The sequence below is a fragment of the Thalia democratica genome, chromosome 6 (assembly GCF_965202585.1).
Source record: "Thalia democratica chromosome 6, ktThaDemo2.hap1.1, whole genome shotgun sequence".
NCBI lineage: Eukaryota > Metazoa > Chordata > Thaliacea > Salpida > Salpidae > Thalia > Thalia democratica.
Window position 1 is genome coordinate 7,775,318 of NC_139170.1, and position 15,171 is coordinate 7,790,488.

At 28.3% G+C, this 15,171-nt stretch overlaps 2 protein-coding genes across 2 annotated transcripts; both read right to left on the reverse strand.

Annotated features, from left to right (window-relative positions):
• Window positions 1–7,856: 7,856 nt before the first annotated feature.
• Window positions 7,857–11,587, reverse strand: LOC145837911 (protein unc-50 homolog A-like). The gene is made up of 4 exons (XM_082945400.1): window positions 11,432–11,587; window positions 10,941–11,070; window positions 8,871–9,020; window positions 7,857–8,459 (listed from the first exon to the last, which is right to left on the reverse strand). Exons 1-4 carry the CDS (start codon window positions 11,545–11,547, stop codon window positions 8,016–8,018), a joined length of 840 nt encoding a protein of 279 aa, XP_082801526.1. The 5' UTR covers window positions 11,548–11,587; the 3' UTR covers window positions 7,857–8,015.
• Window positions 11,588–11,764: 177 nt separating this feature from the next.
• Window positions 11,765–15,171, reverse strand: LOC145838258 (uncharacterized). The gene is made up of 2 exons (XM_082945820.1): window positions 13,540–15,171; window positions 11,765–13,335 (listed from the first exon to the last, which is right to left on the reverse strand). Exons 1-2 carry the CDS (start codon window positions 15,160–15,162, stop codon window positions 13,123–13,125), a joined length of 1,836 nt encoding a protein of 611 aa, XP_082801946.1. The 5' UTR covers window positions 15,163–15,171; the 3' UTR covers window positions 11,765–13,122.

Here is a 15,171-nt window from a genome sequence, read left to right on the forward strand (position 1 = left end):
AAAAATAATATTATCAGTTAGCTTTAAATCTCCTGTTTGGGAGTTAAGCTCACTATACTGATTAGTAATACACTTCAGCAAAGCTAACCGGAAACACTTAGTATAAATTACTTCAATGTGGTTAATAAACAATCGTTTTTTTTTTTCTATTATTGAATACAAGTGAACTGCTTAGCATCAGTAAAAGTTAAACAACTATGAGTCATTTAAATTATGTTTGTTATATACAAAACTTGTAGACGAAAACTTTAATTTCAGTAAAAATAATTAAAACATAAAGCTCAAAAAAACTGTTGCAAAAATACGATTAACTTAACCTTTATTAAAGAAAATTATCAACTTTTAAAACCCAAAAAAATGTAAAAACGCTTATCAAGCGAAGAAAATATAGCAAAAAGTTGTAAAACTTGTGAGCATTACAAAAAAATTGAGTTTTAGTGAATTCGCAGCACCGAAATTAATGCTAAAACTCGTGTCAACGCGGAAACTGTGGGGTCGGGGTTCAGGTTTCTTGTATGTTATTGTTGGTGACTTGGTCTGCCAGTAGTGTGTTGAGTTCTTTATTATGATTGCCCTGTTTTAAATGTATATTATTTACTAAATTCTTTTTTAACTTTTATAGTGTAATGTACTTAGTAGTCGATGAATTACAAAATAAACAAAATAAACAAAATTGTGAAATAATACATAATATAAAACAAGTTCTATAGTTGCAAACATACTTACAACAACTTTAATTAGTATAAATTATTGGAACTGAAAATGACACGTAAAGTTGAAAGAAAAAGAAAATATCAGATATAATCGAAAATTAAAAATTAATAATCAAATTAAGCGTTTGATATACAAGCTTCGATTCAATACCAACCCTTTAGAACCAACCCTTTACTAATTAAATTAAACAAATAGAAATTTAAATAATAAAAGTTAAAGAAAAGACTATTAAACAAATACCTGATAAGACTATTAGATTAACAACAATCAACAAAAAACCTGAATTCAACGTCTCCCTTGTATCCCTCGGTGCTCGTCCAATCAGCTTCGATCTTGTACTTGACGTCATCGTTGGCATGCATGACCGCCTGGTCGTCGTCGTAGCAACGCACCTTCTTCAGGCTCTCGTGGTTGTGGTTCCACTCCCCCCTAGGGTACTCGGAATTAGGGGTGGAAGCGTACATAAAAATTCCCCCAACGCGGATGTACCCATGCATGTGCATGAGTTTCACTAAAAAATATTTAAACTTGGCTATTTGTTTCAAACAAAAGTTTTAACAAAAGCAAAAACGTTTTTTTTTTTATTTCGTACATTATTTTTACGTAAACGATGTTAAGTATTAAATCTAAAATTTAATTTTTTTTATTTCAAGCTCCTAATTTAAACTATGTTAATCATTTAAGGACAGACACCTTTTACGTTCTTTTTTTAAGGTAAGTATATGTATACTATTTTTTTAGATTTACACATATTATAGATATAAAATCATTAAAATAAAAAATAAGTACTACCTTTCACATGTTGTCCGTCCTTATACGTGCTGCCGACCGCTTTAATACCATAAGGGCAGCCTGCTTTTATTAATATGTGACCTTTTTCCTTTGCAAGGTAGTTCTGTGCACAGTGGTTTTTCATATCTTCTTTGGAGTATGTTTTAGAACACAATACCATGAAGGTAAACAAATACAAAAGCTTTGGTCGTAATACAAACATATTCAAGTATTTTCTGAAAAACAAGCTAAAACTAATTAGTGTGATACATTTATTTACTTTTTTACATATCATACTAAAAGGTTACTTTTCAATTGTAACAAAAGAGTGTTAAAGTTATCAATGACTAAAAATTAAAACCACTCTTTTAAATATATAATGAGTAAAGAAAGCACAACTTCAAAAAAAAATAAACTTGCTTTTTGTTTGGCAACAGTATTTTTGCTCATAAATAATACAAAAGTATCATTAACTAGTTAAACTCATTTTTTCAATAAATATTTAAAACGTTTTTAGTTTAAAAATAAACGTTTAATTAAATGACTACTTGTTGGCTACTTAGTTGATAAGTTGTAAGCAAATCTAAAACAAATGTTCCTTCAGAAGTTCATACAAAAATAAAACCTTTTTCAGCTCGGAAACAAATTTAAAGATTTTACCTACTAATAAAGGTTAAACTTAACTTATCAATTCATAAAGTTGATGAAAGTTTTAAACTTTTAGTTACATAAATCCGATTTTTGTTAAATATTTTTTATTAAAAAAAAGATAAACTTTTAAAACATTTCAATCGATGACTTTATAACCCAAAAATATTATAAGTAAAATTAGACAATGACACTTTGCAAACAAAGTATATTAGGTAAACCCTTTTAAAAAAACTAAAAATAAAGTTTACTTTGACTGAAATGGTTTTTTGAAAAATGTTTAGTTTTGTACAGAAAAAAATATGAAGAACTTTTTCTATTGTTTTTATCATTAAACGAAAATGTAAAAATAACATAACAATTACTAAAGTGATATAATTAACAATTGATTTGTGAAAAAAATACGATTTGTCTAAATGTTGTGTAAATTTGTTAATCAATTTTAATTAAAAATAAGCTTTTAAGATTTTGGCGTAGTTTAACTGCTTAACTCTATTAATTTTTTAATTGATAGTTAACAAAATTTATGTGAACCACTGCTGTTTTTTGCACAGGTTATAAGACTTTAGATATTTTTACAAAAAGTGTAGATAAATTTATTTCACAAAGAAGTGTTTTTTTTACAAATCCTTTGTACAACACATTTTACTAACAAATTTACATAAGCTTGAATTTTACAAAATTTTGTTTTCAAACATTTTTACTTAAAAATCAATTTATTTTGTTTTAATTTTTAACAGCTCTGAACATAGTTTTGTTACTAAAACTTATGTATTTTCAGTTATTATCAGTATGCAAAACTTAATTAAAAACAAATGTTCAAAAATAAATAACTCTTTATAAATAAACCAATAAAATAATCTGAGTAAATTACACAGGCTAGGTAAAAAAAAAATGATACATTACTAGCTGTTCATTGCACAAACATTATATCTATATCTACTTGGTTTTTTGTCTACAAACAAAAAATATTTGCTGATTATTAAAAGAATTCTTTTAGAATTTACAAATTATTTAAAAGGTAATTTTAAAATTTAAATAACTATTTGTTAGCAAACTGTTATCCTAATTAGTTTGTTATTATGTTAAAAGCTTTAATTAATTTTAATCATTTTAGCTTTAGTGTTTAATTCAGTCTAAAGTGACACTAGTAAATAACAAAACTAAATTTTAGTTTCTTAATTTGTGACAGTATGTTGTTAAACTTAGAAAGTAACTATCAGTATTAATTAGTTTCGAATTATATAACTTAAAACCAATTGTGTAACTCTTAAAAGCTAGTTATAAAAATTATACTTTTATTAACGTTTAACTTTTATGAAATAAAAACTGGTATTAAATTTAAAATCTATAACGAAATTTTTTTTTAATTTTCAATATGTGTCATCGTTTTGAAACTTGTCCATTTTGTTATAATTTTATTTTTAAATAGAAAATACTTGTTTTTTGTTAAGCTTAATTCCTACCAAGTAAAATATCAGTTTTTTTCTGACGGCGTTTAGTATACAGTACATACCTAAACGCAAAACTCTTACTTGTGAAATTTAATAAATTCAAAGAATATATATATTTTTTTAATTAATTCGTCAATTGTTACCATTACATTATAAATACTATAACTAAAAGCACAAAATAACAACATCTACTATCATTTACTACAGTACCACAGCTTTTTAATGAGCACATATAAAGACTAAGACACTCTTTAGTAGCAGATCAATTTTTTGGTATAAATATTTCAAGTTTGATTAGGTTGTAAAACTAAGACTTTTTTAAATTACAGCTACATATAGTACTAATACTTTGATAACTCATTTTTGAAAGTTATTTAGTTGATATTATCTTAAAACAACAATTTATCAGCTATACTTTAATGTAAAATTTATACTTTTGTTATACAAAAAAAAGATTATTTTAACTTTACTACGACCATTAAGTAGTTGATAATGTACAAAAGTGTTTACTAATTACCTCTAAATACAACTGTTTTACTCTGGTAATAAGAAACTAATAACAAAAAACAGTACAATTTAAGAATTTTTTTTATATATTAATACAATTACAACAGATTGATTAAGCTCAGATTCTTCCTACAAAAACTATTATCAAAGTAATTTATGTTAAGTTGTTTTTCAATTTCGAACTCAACAACCTTATAATAAACTCAAACTACTAAAAATCAGTTTACTGCAAATATGACGCTAGGTTAGTATTGTTTGATTTTGACAAAAAAGTAAAAATAAAACTTAAACAGTAACTAGAAGTATTTTATTTTACTTACAATGGCTTAGCAATTTAAAAAAAGCAAATATATATGTTGTTTGTTAAACGACAAAAAAAGTGCTCAAAAAGTTAGTTTTGAGGACCTGGTGTACGAAAAAACCTTTTAGTTATCCAGTCGTACACCGCAGATACAGTTTAATGTCATGTCCAGGGTTAGCATATAATAAGTACTTTTGCAACAAATTGTCCAAGGTAGTTTTTTAGTCAACAGTATATTTATGTTGTATACGGCATATTAGTTTATTTACATACTTTATCTAAACCGCGCAATAAATACTTCATACAATGCTTAAAATTAAAAAAAAATAAAATCATTGCAGATTTAATAATGTCCGACAAAACAGCCATACCATAGTCAAAAGACTTTTTAAACTTTTTCGAGAAGCGCAATCGACATAGTTTAAGAGTACACTGGTAACAAAATGTATTTTTTTACCAAAATCTACAAATTGAAGGTTATTTGTTTCGGAGCTAAAAGCATTTCTAATTATAAATAGTAATTTATAAAAAACAGCTAATTAAATATAGCTGTTTTTAGACCAGGATTTCCGAAACTTTTTTATTTTCATGATGCCCTCTTTAGAGAAATATAAAAAGCTTTGGCCCTCTCCGACAAGATTTCTCGACAAAAATTACCAATTTAAACGCTTGAGACCTTTTTTTATGCTCTTCATCATCAACTCCAGAATATCTAGTGCAAGATTCAAATTATGATCTCATGGCCCCTCTATGTCCTCTTTGCTGCTTATGGCCCCCTTTATTTCTGTAATGGCCTTAAATAGGGCCTTTACTTTTAGTAGAACTTTACTGTTGTAGATAACAATTTTCTTTAAAATAAAGGATAAACTTAGTTTATATTATTTTACCATACTTTAGCTGACAAGAATTAAAATTAAGAGATTTGGATAAAACATTTTTTAAACTTAAATAAAAAAAACAGTTAAGTTTTTAAATCATATCCGAGCGATAAAAAAGCTACAACATTGTTTTCTATTTATCTTTATGAACACTTGAAATTTTTGAACTAGCTGCTTACTTGTGAACAAACGAATTGAAATTTTTAACCTCAATTGTATATATTACTATTGTAAACCTTACAGAACTTGGGGAATTAATGTAGACACTCTGCTAATATTTTAGTTACCATTGATATTATTAGCCTTCAAACGTTTTGAAAAATTAATACTTTGTGGGGATGGTCTCAAAATCATCTACAGTTTTGACTTAGTTGAAGAATTTAAAAAAATGTCTACTTTGTACCTTTTAACACCTTAAAAAAATTGAATATTCTAATTATATGTTTTCTCAATTTTGGATAGTAATCATTGAAATGATAGAATGTTATTTCAAACAACGATATAACACTTGAGTTCATTGAAATAGTACTTTTTTTTAACCTGCCTTATAATAAATAAATCAATAGTAAGGGTACAAAATATTATTGTTAACTTATAGCCTACTTTTAGTTTTAAAAAAATTATTAAGTATGTTTCGATAGTCTGCAGTGTATTAAGTTTGCAAACTTTTTAGCGTGTTAGACTTTTTTTAATATTTCAAAATCAATTAACTTATATTAATTAATTCCTACATTTACTATTTAATTCATAATCTCTTAACTAAAGTTTTTTTTTTGTAATTTCTAGTTTAAATATTTTATCTACTTATTTTGGAACTTAAACTTTGAATTTTGCTTTTAATGTTATTTAATTATATTATATTTATTGCTGTTTTATTTTTTTCACTTAAAATGCTTAAAGAAAAAGTTTAGAAACATATGAAAATTAATTAACATGTACATGGTTACAAACTGTAAAATCATTTTTAGTCAACTTATTTAGTGAATAAAAAACAAACTTTAATTCACAGCATTTATTACAAATGTATCAATTTCTTTTTACTATAAAAAGTATGTTTTTGATATTATACAAAGTAAATATGTATTATTCAAAATTTATAATGGACGGTAAATAATGTTTCACATAAACTAACTATAAATGTTTCGAAAGTTAAAAACAATTAAGATCTTATTTAAAAAAAAAAAGATTTAAAATTTGTCAGCATACTATAGATACTAAAGATTTTATAACACACATTTTTCATAACAAAAACAATTAATAAATTTAAACTGCGAATTTAAGAAACACCTTTTTTTCGGATAAAAACTTTCAAGGCAATACTTATGGAATTGTTAAGCAAAACTAAAATACAGTCTAGTATTATATTTTTCTGGTAACCCTTTTCAAACATAATAACTTGAATACTTATAACAAATCGAATGGAAGTATTATTATATGAAAATCTTATATTAGTTTAAATTAAAGTTTAAAAAAAGTTTTAATCTGCTATAATTACTAAATTATTGAAATGTTAAAATTGAAATAAATGAGTATGACTGTAAACCATTGCAAATGAAATATTAGTCATAGTTAACGTAATTAAGAAATATATAATTAACAAAGTTCATGTTGTTAAAAAGTCTTCTGAAAATCTAATCTAAATACAAGAAAAACAGAAACAAATTATAACATACATGTGACTAAAAAACAGAAATGGAAGCTTAAATAAATGTATTTTTTAAATGCGTATAATTATATTTTTTTACACATGATGTAATTAATCATTACAAACTATGTTATATGTAAACGGTATATTACGAGCATATTCAAGTAAAAGTTAAATCTATATACAAACAACAATACATAACTGTTATAGGCAATGAAGAATATTTACAAAAAAAATGGATTTTTATAGAGAAAGCTTTGTGTAAAATATTTAACTGAGGTTTTGTTAAATATTAAAAAGTATAAGAAAATTCTCTTAAGTTACAATTTTGCTTAAATCTTTAGTTATAAATAAACTTTTCTTTTTACAACAAAAAATAAAACTTTACAATGCATTAACTTTTGAAAAAAGTTTAAATTATATTTAAAAATAACGCTTAATTTTTTTATTTATTAATTACTTCAGAGACAAAAGTACATTATATTTCAACTAAGAATTATAGTAAGAAAAAACTTAGGAAAATAGATTTTATGTTTTTCAACAAAGTTTATGTTAAATTGTGTTTTAAATACAACTTATCAAAATTAACTCAAACCTAAAAGTAAACTTTAGATGCCTGCTTAATTCTTATATTTTGTTCTTTCATACATAGCTTATAACAATAAACCTGATACTGTCTTTAAATTTAAATTTAAAAATAATTACTAATACACACAACAAATTTAAAAAAATAAATAAATTGTATAGTATGTTGTAAAAGTCGGAATAGCAAAGCTGACATGTTATACAATACTAAAAATAACTGTTTCAAATAGTGAAAATTCATAGAATTTTTTTTTTGTAAAAATAGTAGTTCTTCAACTTCTTTCATTTTTATTTATCTAAGCAAAATAAATATTTTTTTAACAATTTGAAAAATCTTCAAAAAAATTATTTTTACTTTTCATGTAATACAAAGCTATGGATACCATTAGAAAAAGCAAAAAACTTCAAAACTATGGACAAGAGTTCCATACTTCTAAATAACAATTAGAGCACATACAGAAGCATTGCAATTATATTAACTTATATTTAATGTTAGTTTTTTATTATTTTTATCACACTCTGTTCTCGTAAAACCAAATAAGTCCCGCCGTTATGTTCCACTGAAAAATGACAGAAAACAAGTAAACGACAACCAGCAGTATCATGGGTGACAACATCAGCGTCGACTTCTTCACGTACGGCAGCACAGAGTACCCCAGGAATGTGACGTAACAGTAGTAACCCAGGGCGACCAACCAGAACGTGTTGCCCAGCAGCACCCCGAAAAAACCCCCTTTTAGTATGACGGGGTTGATGAAGAGCAATTGGGCGAAATGTAAAATCATGAGGACGGGGAAGAAGGCATTGAGATGGACGTCGAAGGTGAATCCCCACTCCACGTCCTGACCCCTCCCGGTTGCCATGGCGACCATGTACTTGTTGGTCCAGTACCACATCACCGTTGCTATGACCACGCCGGTCAGTATGCAGTCCACGAACACAACCCATAACAGAAGCTGGAAAATATTTTTTTTAGCTTGAAAGCAACTTGTGCAAAACGATAGAAGACTGAGCTTTTTTTAATAAATGTTACAACTATGCTACCAGTAGGCAGGAGTTTAAACACTTTTTTCATACATTTTTTATTTTAAAGAGCCTTTTAATTTTTCTTATATGTAATTAATCAAAATTTTAGCTTCCAATTAGTTCATAATTTATAAAAGACTTTTAAACCCTGCCATACTACTTTAAAAAATCAATAAAACAAGTTACATGAAGAATGAAGATTGCTTCGTATAAAAAAAACTAATCCAAAACCTTCTAGTAGGATTAAGGTGTAAATAAATTACAATTAGATAAACTTTACTGAACTTCAGTTTTAAAGGTGGTACAGTTAAAAAATATTTCTCAAAATATCTAAAACTAACTTTGAATATTTTGATTGCGGTGAGCCCCATGACAAGTCCGAACAGAAGTGAAGTTACGCAGAATGATAGAGATAACAACACCAAGAATGCTGGGTCGTCCCTCGCAAACTGGTTCTTAGTCTGCTTCCTGTACTGAAAATTCCTGTATACCTGCAATAAGTTGATTATTAACAATTATAATAAAAAATGTATAACGTAATTATATTATTAAATATTTTAAATAATAAAAAATATATTAAGAAAGCTAGAGGCATATATATCTGTTTACTGTGCTGAACATTCCTTTATAAGTATGTGTTACAGACTTACTCAAAATGTGATTTAAAAACAAAGTTTAAAAATTAATAACTAGCAATTCAAATACAAACTTTAATTCGTTTAGTGACTAAAATGATAAGAAATTAATTCCTGTGAATATTAATTGTGGTAGAATTCTCAACTAATTAAGTATCTTCTTTGAGTATTATTTTAATGTACAATAACTACAAATATGTTAGAAAAATTAATAAATAGAAACTTTAACAATTACAGTTATATAACTAGACCTACATTGATTTGTACAACTTTTTTTCAGAAAACTATTGTATACCTGTGATAAGGAGTATTAATAAAACATTTAAAGCATAGAAGAAATAAATGTAATGAAATTATTTGTGAAAGTTGCTTAGTGCATGAAAAACGTTTATTTTCTAAGCACATTTGTTGTGCTCTTATACAAAACCAAAACTTAATTTTTTTTTTTTTTTGATATCCCATCCATAAAACTTTAGTTTTCAACATTTTTCAATTACTTGTCTATATTGAAGTAGGTTATGGGGTACCATAAACCTGAGTTCAATGTGTTCAAACGCTATTTAAAATCTGAACTGTATTATAAATAAAAACGTCCAAAACTTTACATAAAACATGCACAATGTTAAGTGAATTTTGAAAATAAATAACTTTTTGAAATTTAAACTTATTTTTAGGAATTCTTGTATAATGGTTGTTTAAATGTTATTTCTTTACAAACTTTTCACTTTCTTATACCAGTAAACCTTTATGTGTTCACATACACTTAGTACGCATATAAACTTTTTTAGTAAACATTTTTACACACAGGCTACAACTGTATTTTATTCTAACTAAATTTTACAACCAGGTTAAGCTTAACATATACATGACGAAAACTATATTATTAATTTTAATAAGAAAAAAATATTTATAATTGAAAACCTTTGTACTAGCATTTAACCTTCAAAACTACTAATGTTTATGTCCTAAAAGCTACTTACAGCAACTAGTAAATATCATTTTAATAAAACAATATATGTAAACACTTGATAAATCTGTTAAAATAATATGTAGGACGACAAACTACAGTGAAAGCTAAAAACTTGTAGCAATACTGCCTTAAATCTTCCTTTTTAATTTTGCATTTGTAAATTGCTAAAAATTTCAATTTTTAAGAAAGATTTAGCAAATTGTAATGCTTCTATTGTACACACTTTGACAGTGTTTCTTAAGCTTTTAAATGTATCTATTTTAAGCATATGTGACTTATTATGACTAAAAGTCGTGACATTTATACAGAAATGGAATATTTTACGAATAAAATAGCCTACACAACTTTAAATAAATTCTTTGATTAATTTATTAAGTTTTTTCACCTTAATATGTAAAGATAGATCCATATTTGACAACAATTTTTTTGCTGAATATCATCATTTTAATTTTTTTCTTTTTTAAGTTTTGTTTAGTTTTTCAATTTAAGCTAAGCCGTGATGCTTAAAACTAAAACTACATTATTAAAAAAAATTTAAAAAAAAAATTTTGACTTAAGAAACATAAAAATTTAGTTAAACATTATAAGTAACAACATAAAAACGTGTAAACTGCTCACTAACAAACACCTATCTACTTACTTAAATTCATTGTTATTACTATCAATTATTTTGTTATTAATCATATAAATATATTTATATCTCTACTTACAACTTTGTTATCAATTACCAATTTGTTATCAACTATCATGAAAAATTTTACCAATAAAATTGTTTACTCTTGTCACTAAAATACATATAATCAAACCTTCTGCGGGCTGAAGAACAGGTGGAGCATCTGCCAACCCGCAAACTCGAAATCCATCTGCCTGAACTTCAGTATCCTCCTCACGTACTTGTACCACTTGTCCCTCGCCGACGACACCTTGTTCAGCTTCCTGTCATTGTGACGTAACAACTACTATCATCTTTGTGCTATTTCAACTTAATAAATTACATAAACAATTAAATAGCTTGTTCAGCTTCCTGTAGGTCATTCGTATTATTCTTGTATTCTTTAAGTCTATATAAACTTAGAAGTTAAACAGATAATTAAATAGAAACTGTAGAGCTATGGAGCTCATTATATCGACTTAATTGCCTGTCATCGTGTTTACAGGTTTTTTAATTTAAAACTAAATGAACTGAAGACCTCCTCAAATTAATTTGTTGCATGAGTTTGTTTTATTGTACTGATTGTAAATAATCTCGAAAATAAAAATTGTAAATAATCTCTAAGTACTAAACAAACTAGTCAACCTGTCAAGGCCGCAGTACGGACCAAAGTCGACTATGGAGCTGCTCGATGTGGAAGACCTGTGCGATTTGGATGTGGACGCGCTTGAGTAGACGGAGGGTGAGTAGTGTGACGTCATAATTACAATTGCTAAGCTAAAACGTCACAACTTGTAAATATTTAGCATTTCTAAAGAGATAAATTTTATTTAATGTGACATATAAAAATTGGAAAACCAGTTTGTTTCAAGTATAAATTTTTTATCAGTTGAAACTTAAAAGGAATTGTAGGCATTATTTTCAAATAAAAGTTTAATTTATAAGGAAGCAGTGTAAATTTTACTTAAAAGTCACATGATACTCGTATTATTCATTACGTTTATGTTTTTTATTCTCTCAGTAGAGATGTATTAAAACATCCTCTTTAAAAATTAAATAATTTCTTTAGTAAAAATTTATAATATCATTTTGTACCTTAAAATTTTGAAGTTCTCTAAAAGCTTATCAAGTATCTTAAGAAAATTTGAAAACTGTCTTAGATTATAACGCATAGAACCTTTGCTATAATACTTGGATTTAATACATTTCAATCTAGTTGGAAACCTTTGCTACTAACCCTGGTGTTAAGCTCAGTAAAAATAAGTTTTTGATCGAAAAGACAAAGACAAACAACTCAAATCAACTGAGAAAAAATTACTGAAATGATAATTAACCTCAGGTGACCTTTAAGAATTAAAATACACGTTTTATAAGTGATAGAATATTACTCCAACATTTAAGCAAACAATTTGTTTCCGTTTAGCAGTTAGAGCTTCTAACAGTGCAAAAAGTAAGTGTACAGTAATTCAAAGAATGTTAGTCAAAAGGCATATTTGAAAAATACAAAGTGTAGGGTTGCCAAATGTTTTTGGCAAATTTTAACCAGGTTTTCAAAATTTCCTCGAGATTTTTAAAAGTACAAACTTTTGGATCTATTTTTAGTTTAAAGTTAAGTTTAGAGTAAGAAACTGTGTTAAATAGTGTAAAAACATTGAAAAGATACTGTAAAGCTACTTTAAATGTGTTTTTAAGTAAAAAAAATTTTGATGATGACAAAAAAATGTTATCTATAGGATAGATTTTTTGTGTCAAATAGAAATCTTTCTGTTAAAATTGTTAAAAAACAGGTTTTTCCAGGTTTTTTTAGTTAGGGTTTTAAAAGTTTCTGAAAACTTCTCAAATTCCAGATTTTCCAGGTTTTTAGCCTAAATTGTCAAATTCCAGGTTTTTCCCAGTTTTCAGGTTTTTTGGCAACCCTGAAAATTTTATACTTCATCAATACATGATTACTTAAGCTTGATAAAAATGGTATGGAAGGCTAAACGTTTATTTACTTAATTTTTTAATACAGTAATAACATTTTTGAAAAAATATTTACAGACAATTTATTTTAGTATACCAGTTTAAATGATTAATTTAAAAAACTTTAATATTTAGTGAAATTTATTTAAAACAGCACAAATTCACTTATTTTTTTATCTAGTATCCAGTACAAACTAACATTGGTCAAAAAATGCTTGCAACAACTTAACATGCCTTAATATTCTAATACACAACAATACAAACGAACTGTAAAATGTTTCCTAAAAAGTTTCCTAGTAAAGTTTCCTAACAAAGTTCCTACAATAAAGTTATTCTAAAAAAGTCAAAGTTTCCCCACAAGCCTACAATCCAATTCAATGCATCATACTTCCATTGCTTACTGCCTCCATCTTTTCCTCTTCCTTCGCCTTCCTCTCGGCCTCTTCTTTCTCCCATGTCTCTTTAGTCAACGCTCTCAGATTGAACCCTGCGAACCCCACCGGAGTCCAGCCACCGCTGTAGACCTTAAAGCCTTCTTGATCCAAGAAATCATTCTCCCTCTGCCACTCTTCAATCTCCTGGTCCGACTGCAATGAAGAAAATAATCTAATAAATTGAATATGACATTGTATTTATGGTGTTTTACTTAATATAATATAGTTATTTTGTAAAAGTTTTCAAAACAAAAAAAGTATTTCAACAGTGTAGTAATAACTTGTTATAATAAATGTTGTCTGGATAAAATACACTACAAAGTATTTATTTCTATGTACTATTTTGCTTCTAAAAACCTCTGTCTTCTCTTCCAGTTGCTGGTCTGTCTCCTTACCTTCCACCTTCTCCGCCTTCCCCTTCTTGTCTCTGTTGTTTCTGTTATCCTTTTTCATCTCAGCATACTCTTTCTCCACCCTCTGCTGGTTTAACTCACGCTGAAGCATTTCCATTTCTCTCTGGTTCTGCACGTCTGCATTGGTTCCCCTGTCCAACTCTCTATTAGGATCGGGCTGGTTGTCCTTGTCGTAAGCCTTCCACCTGAGGTTGTTTCTCCCATACTTCTTCTCTCCCGGCTTGAAGTGGAGGTCGTAAGTCTTTTTTGATATGAAGAAGTCCTCATCGTCTGATTCAGAGTCATCATCTGAAGAGGAACAATCACTTTCCCTCATCATCAAAGTGCCATCTGCTGCCATTTGATAGCCGTTGGTAATTTGCATTATTTTCCAGAAGTCATCTGGGAAGAAACCGTTGAAAACATTGTTATTTTTAGCCTCTGAAACTGGCTCTCCATTAGAAGATTCAGCTACTCCATTAGAAAGACCTCCATTGGAAGATCCAATTTCAACATCTCCTTCTTTAAACAGCTTTCTTTGGACTGTTTTTGGTTTATCTGCACCGCCTGTCGATTCACTATCAGATGCATTTGAGGTTTGTCCTCCATTTTGCAGTTTAGCTTTGGGTTGTTTCTTTTGAGTTTTGGTTTTTTTCTCTGTGCCAACTTTGGGTGGAACTTTAGGGGTTTTAGTAACAAGTTTCTGTGTTGGCTCATATGTAGCTTGATCTTTTGTTTTGGAAAGCTTCCTCAATGAAGCTCTCGGCATGGATGTGCCAGCTAAAACCTCGGATGAAGTTTTAGGTGTGCTTTGGACAACTTTTTCATTTTGCACTTGCAAGCTTTCAGCCTTATTTTTCAGACTGATCTCAGACAGTCTCCTGGAAGTTCTTGTTGCATGTGTTGCAGTTCTGGATGAAGGCACAGGTGTGGCCTTAGGTGTAGGAGCAGATATAGTTACAGGCGCGGTTGTGCAATTTACAGACTGGCTACCTAGGGTTTGAACTTCAGTATTTTCTCTAATTTTAGACAGCCTTCTTGAAGCTCTTAACACAGTAGGTTTGGGTGTGCTTGCAGGCGTGCTTTCAACAGGTTTTCTGAGTGAATTTTTATCAGGTTTTTTGGGTGTTGTTTCTGTAGGTTTTGAATCTCCTGATCTGGATTCAAAAGGCCTTTTGAGTGTACTTTCAACAGTTTCAATGGCAGCAACACCTTTCAGTCTCTTCAACACTCTCCGTTGGGGTGTCTTTTGGTCTGGCAAATCTTCTGTTGAAGAGCTTTGAGCCTGGCCACTTGCAGTCTGTTTTGGCACTGTAACTGGTACTTCAACCTCAGACATTTTGAAGTCAGTTTGTTTTGGGGTTAAAACTGAAGATGTTCCAGCTACCACCCTTGGGTGTTTTCTTGGACGGCCCCTACCTCTGGATGAGCTTTGGGTCTGGTCACTTGCAGTTGGTTTTGGGGGTAAAACTGGAGGTGTTTCAATCCTTGGGTGTTTTCTTGGGCGGCCCCTACCTCTCTTTGGCGTTTTGAACTCATCTTGTGGTTCTTCTTTCTCATCAGCTTTTCTCTTTTGCTCTGATGGCATGGCTGGAGT

Excerpts from the sequence above, each read along its gene's own strand:
- LOC145838258 (XM_082945820.1), bottom strand. The coding sequence starts at position 15,162 with ATGCCATCAGAGCAAAAGAGAAAAGCTGATGAGAAAGAAGAACCACAA. Across the intron at positions 13,336-13,539 it reads AACTGGAAGAGAAGACAGAG|TCGGACCAGGAGATTGAAGA; the intron begins GTTTTTAGAAGC and ends TCTTCATTGCAG.
- LOC145837911 (XM_082945400.1), bottom strand. The coding sequence starts at position 11,547 with ATGACGTCACACTACTCACCCTCCGTCTACTCAAGCGCGTCCACATCC. Across the intron at positions 11,071-11,431 it reads CCGTACTGCGGCCTTGACAG|GAAGCTGAACAAGGTGTCGT; the intron begins GTTGACTAGTTT and ends TCACAATGACAG. Across the intron at positions 9,021-10,940 it reads TGTTCTTCAGCCCGCAGAAG|GTATACAGGAATTTTCAGTA; the intron begins GTTTGATTATAT and ends AACTTATTGCAG.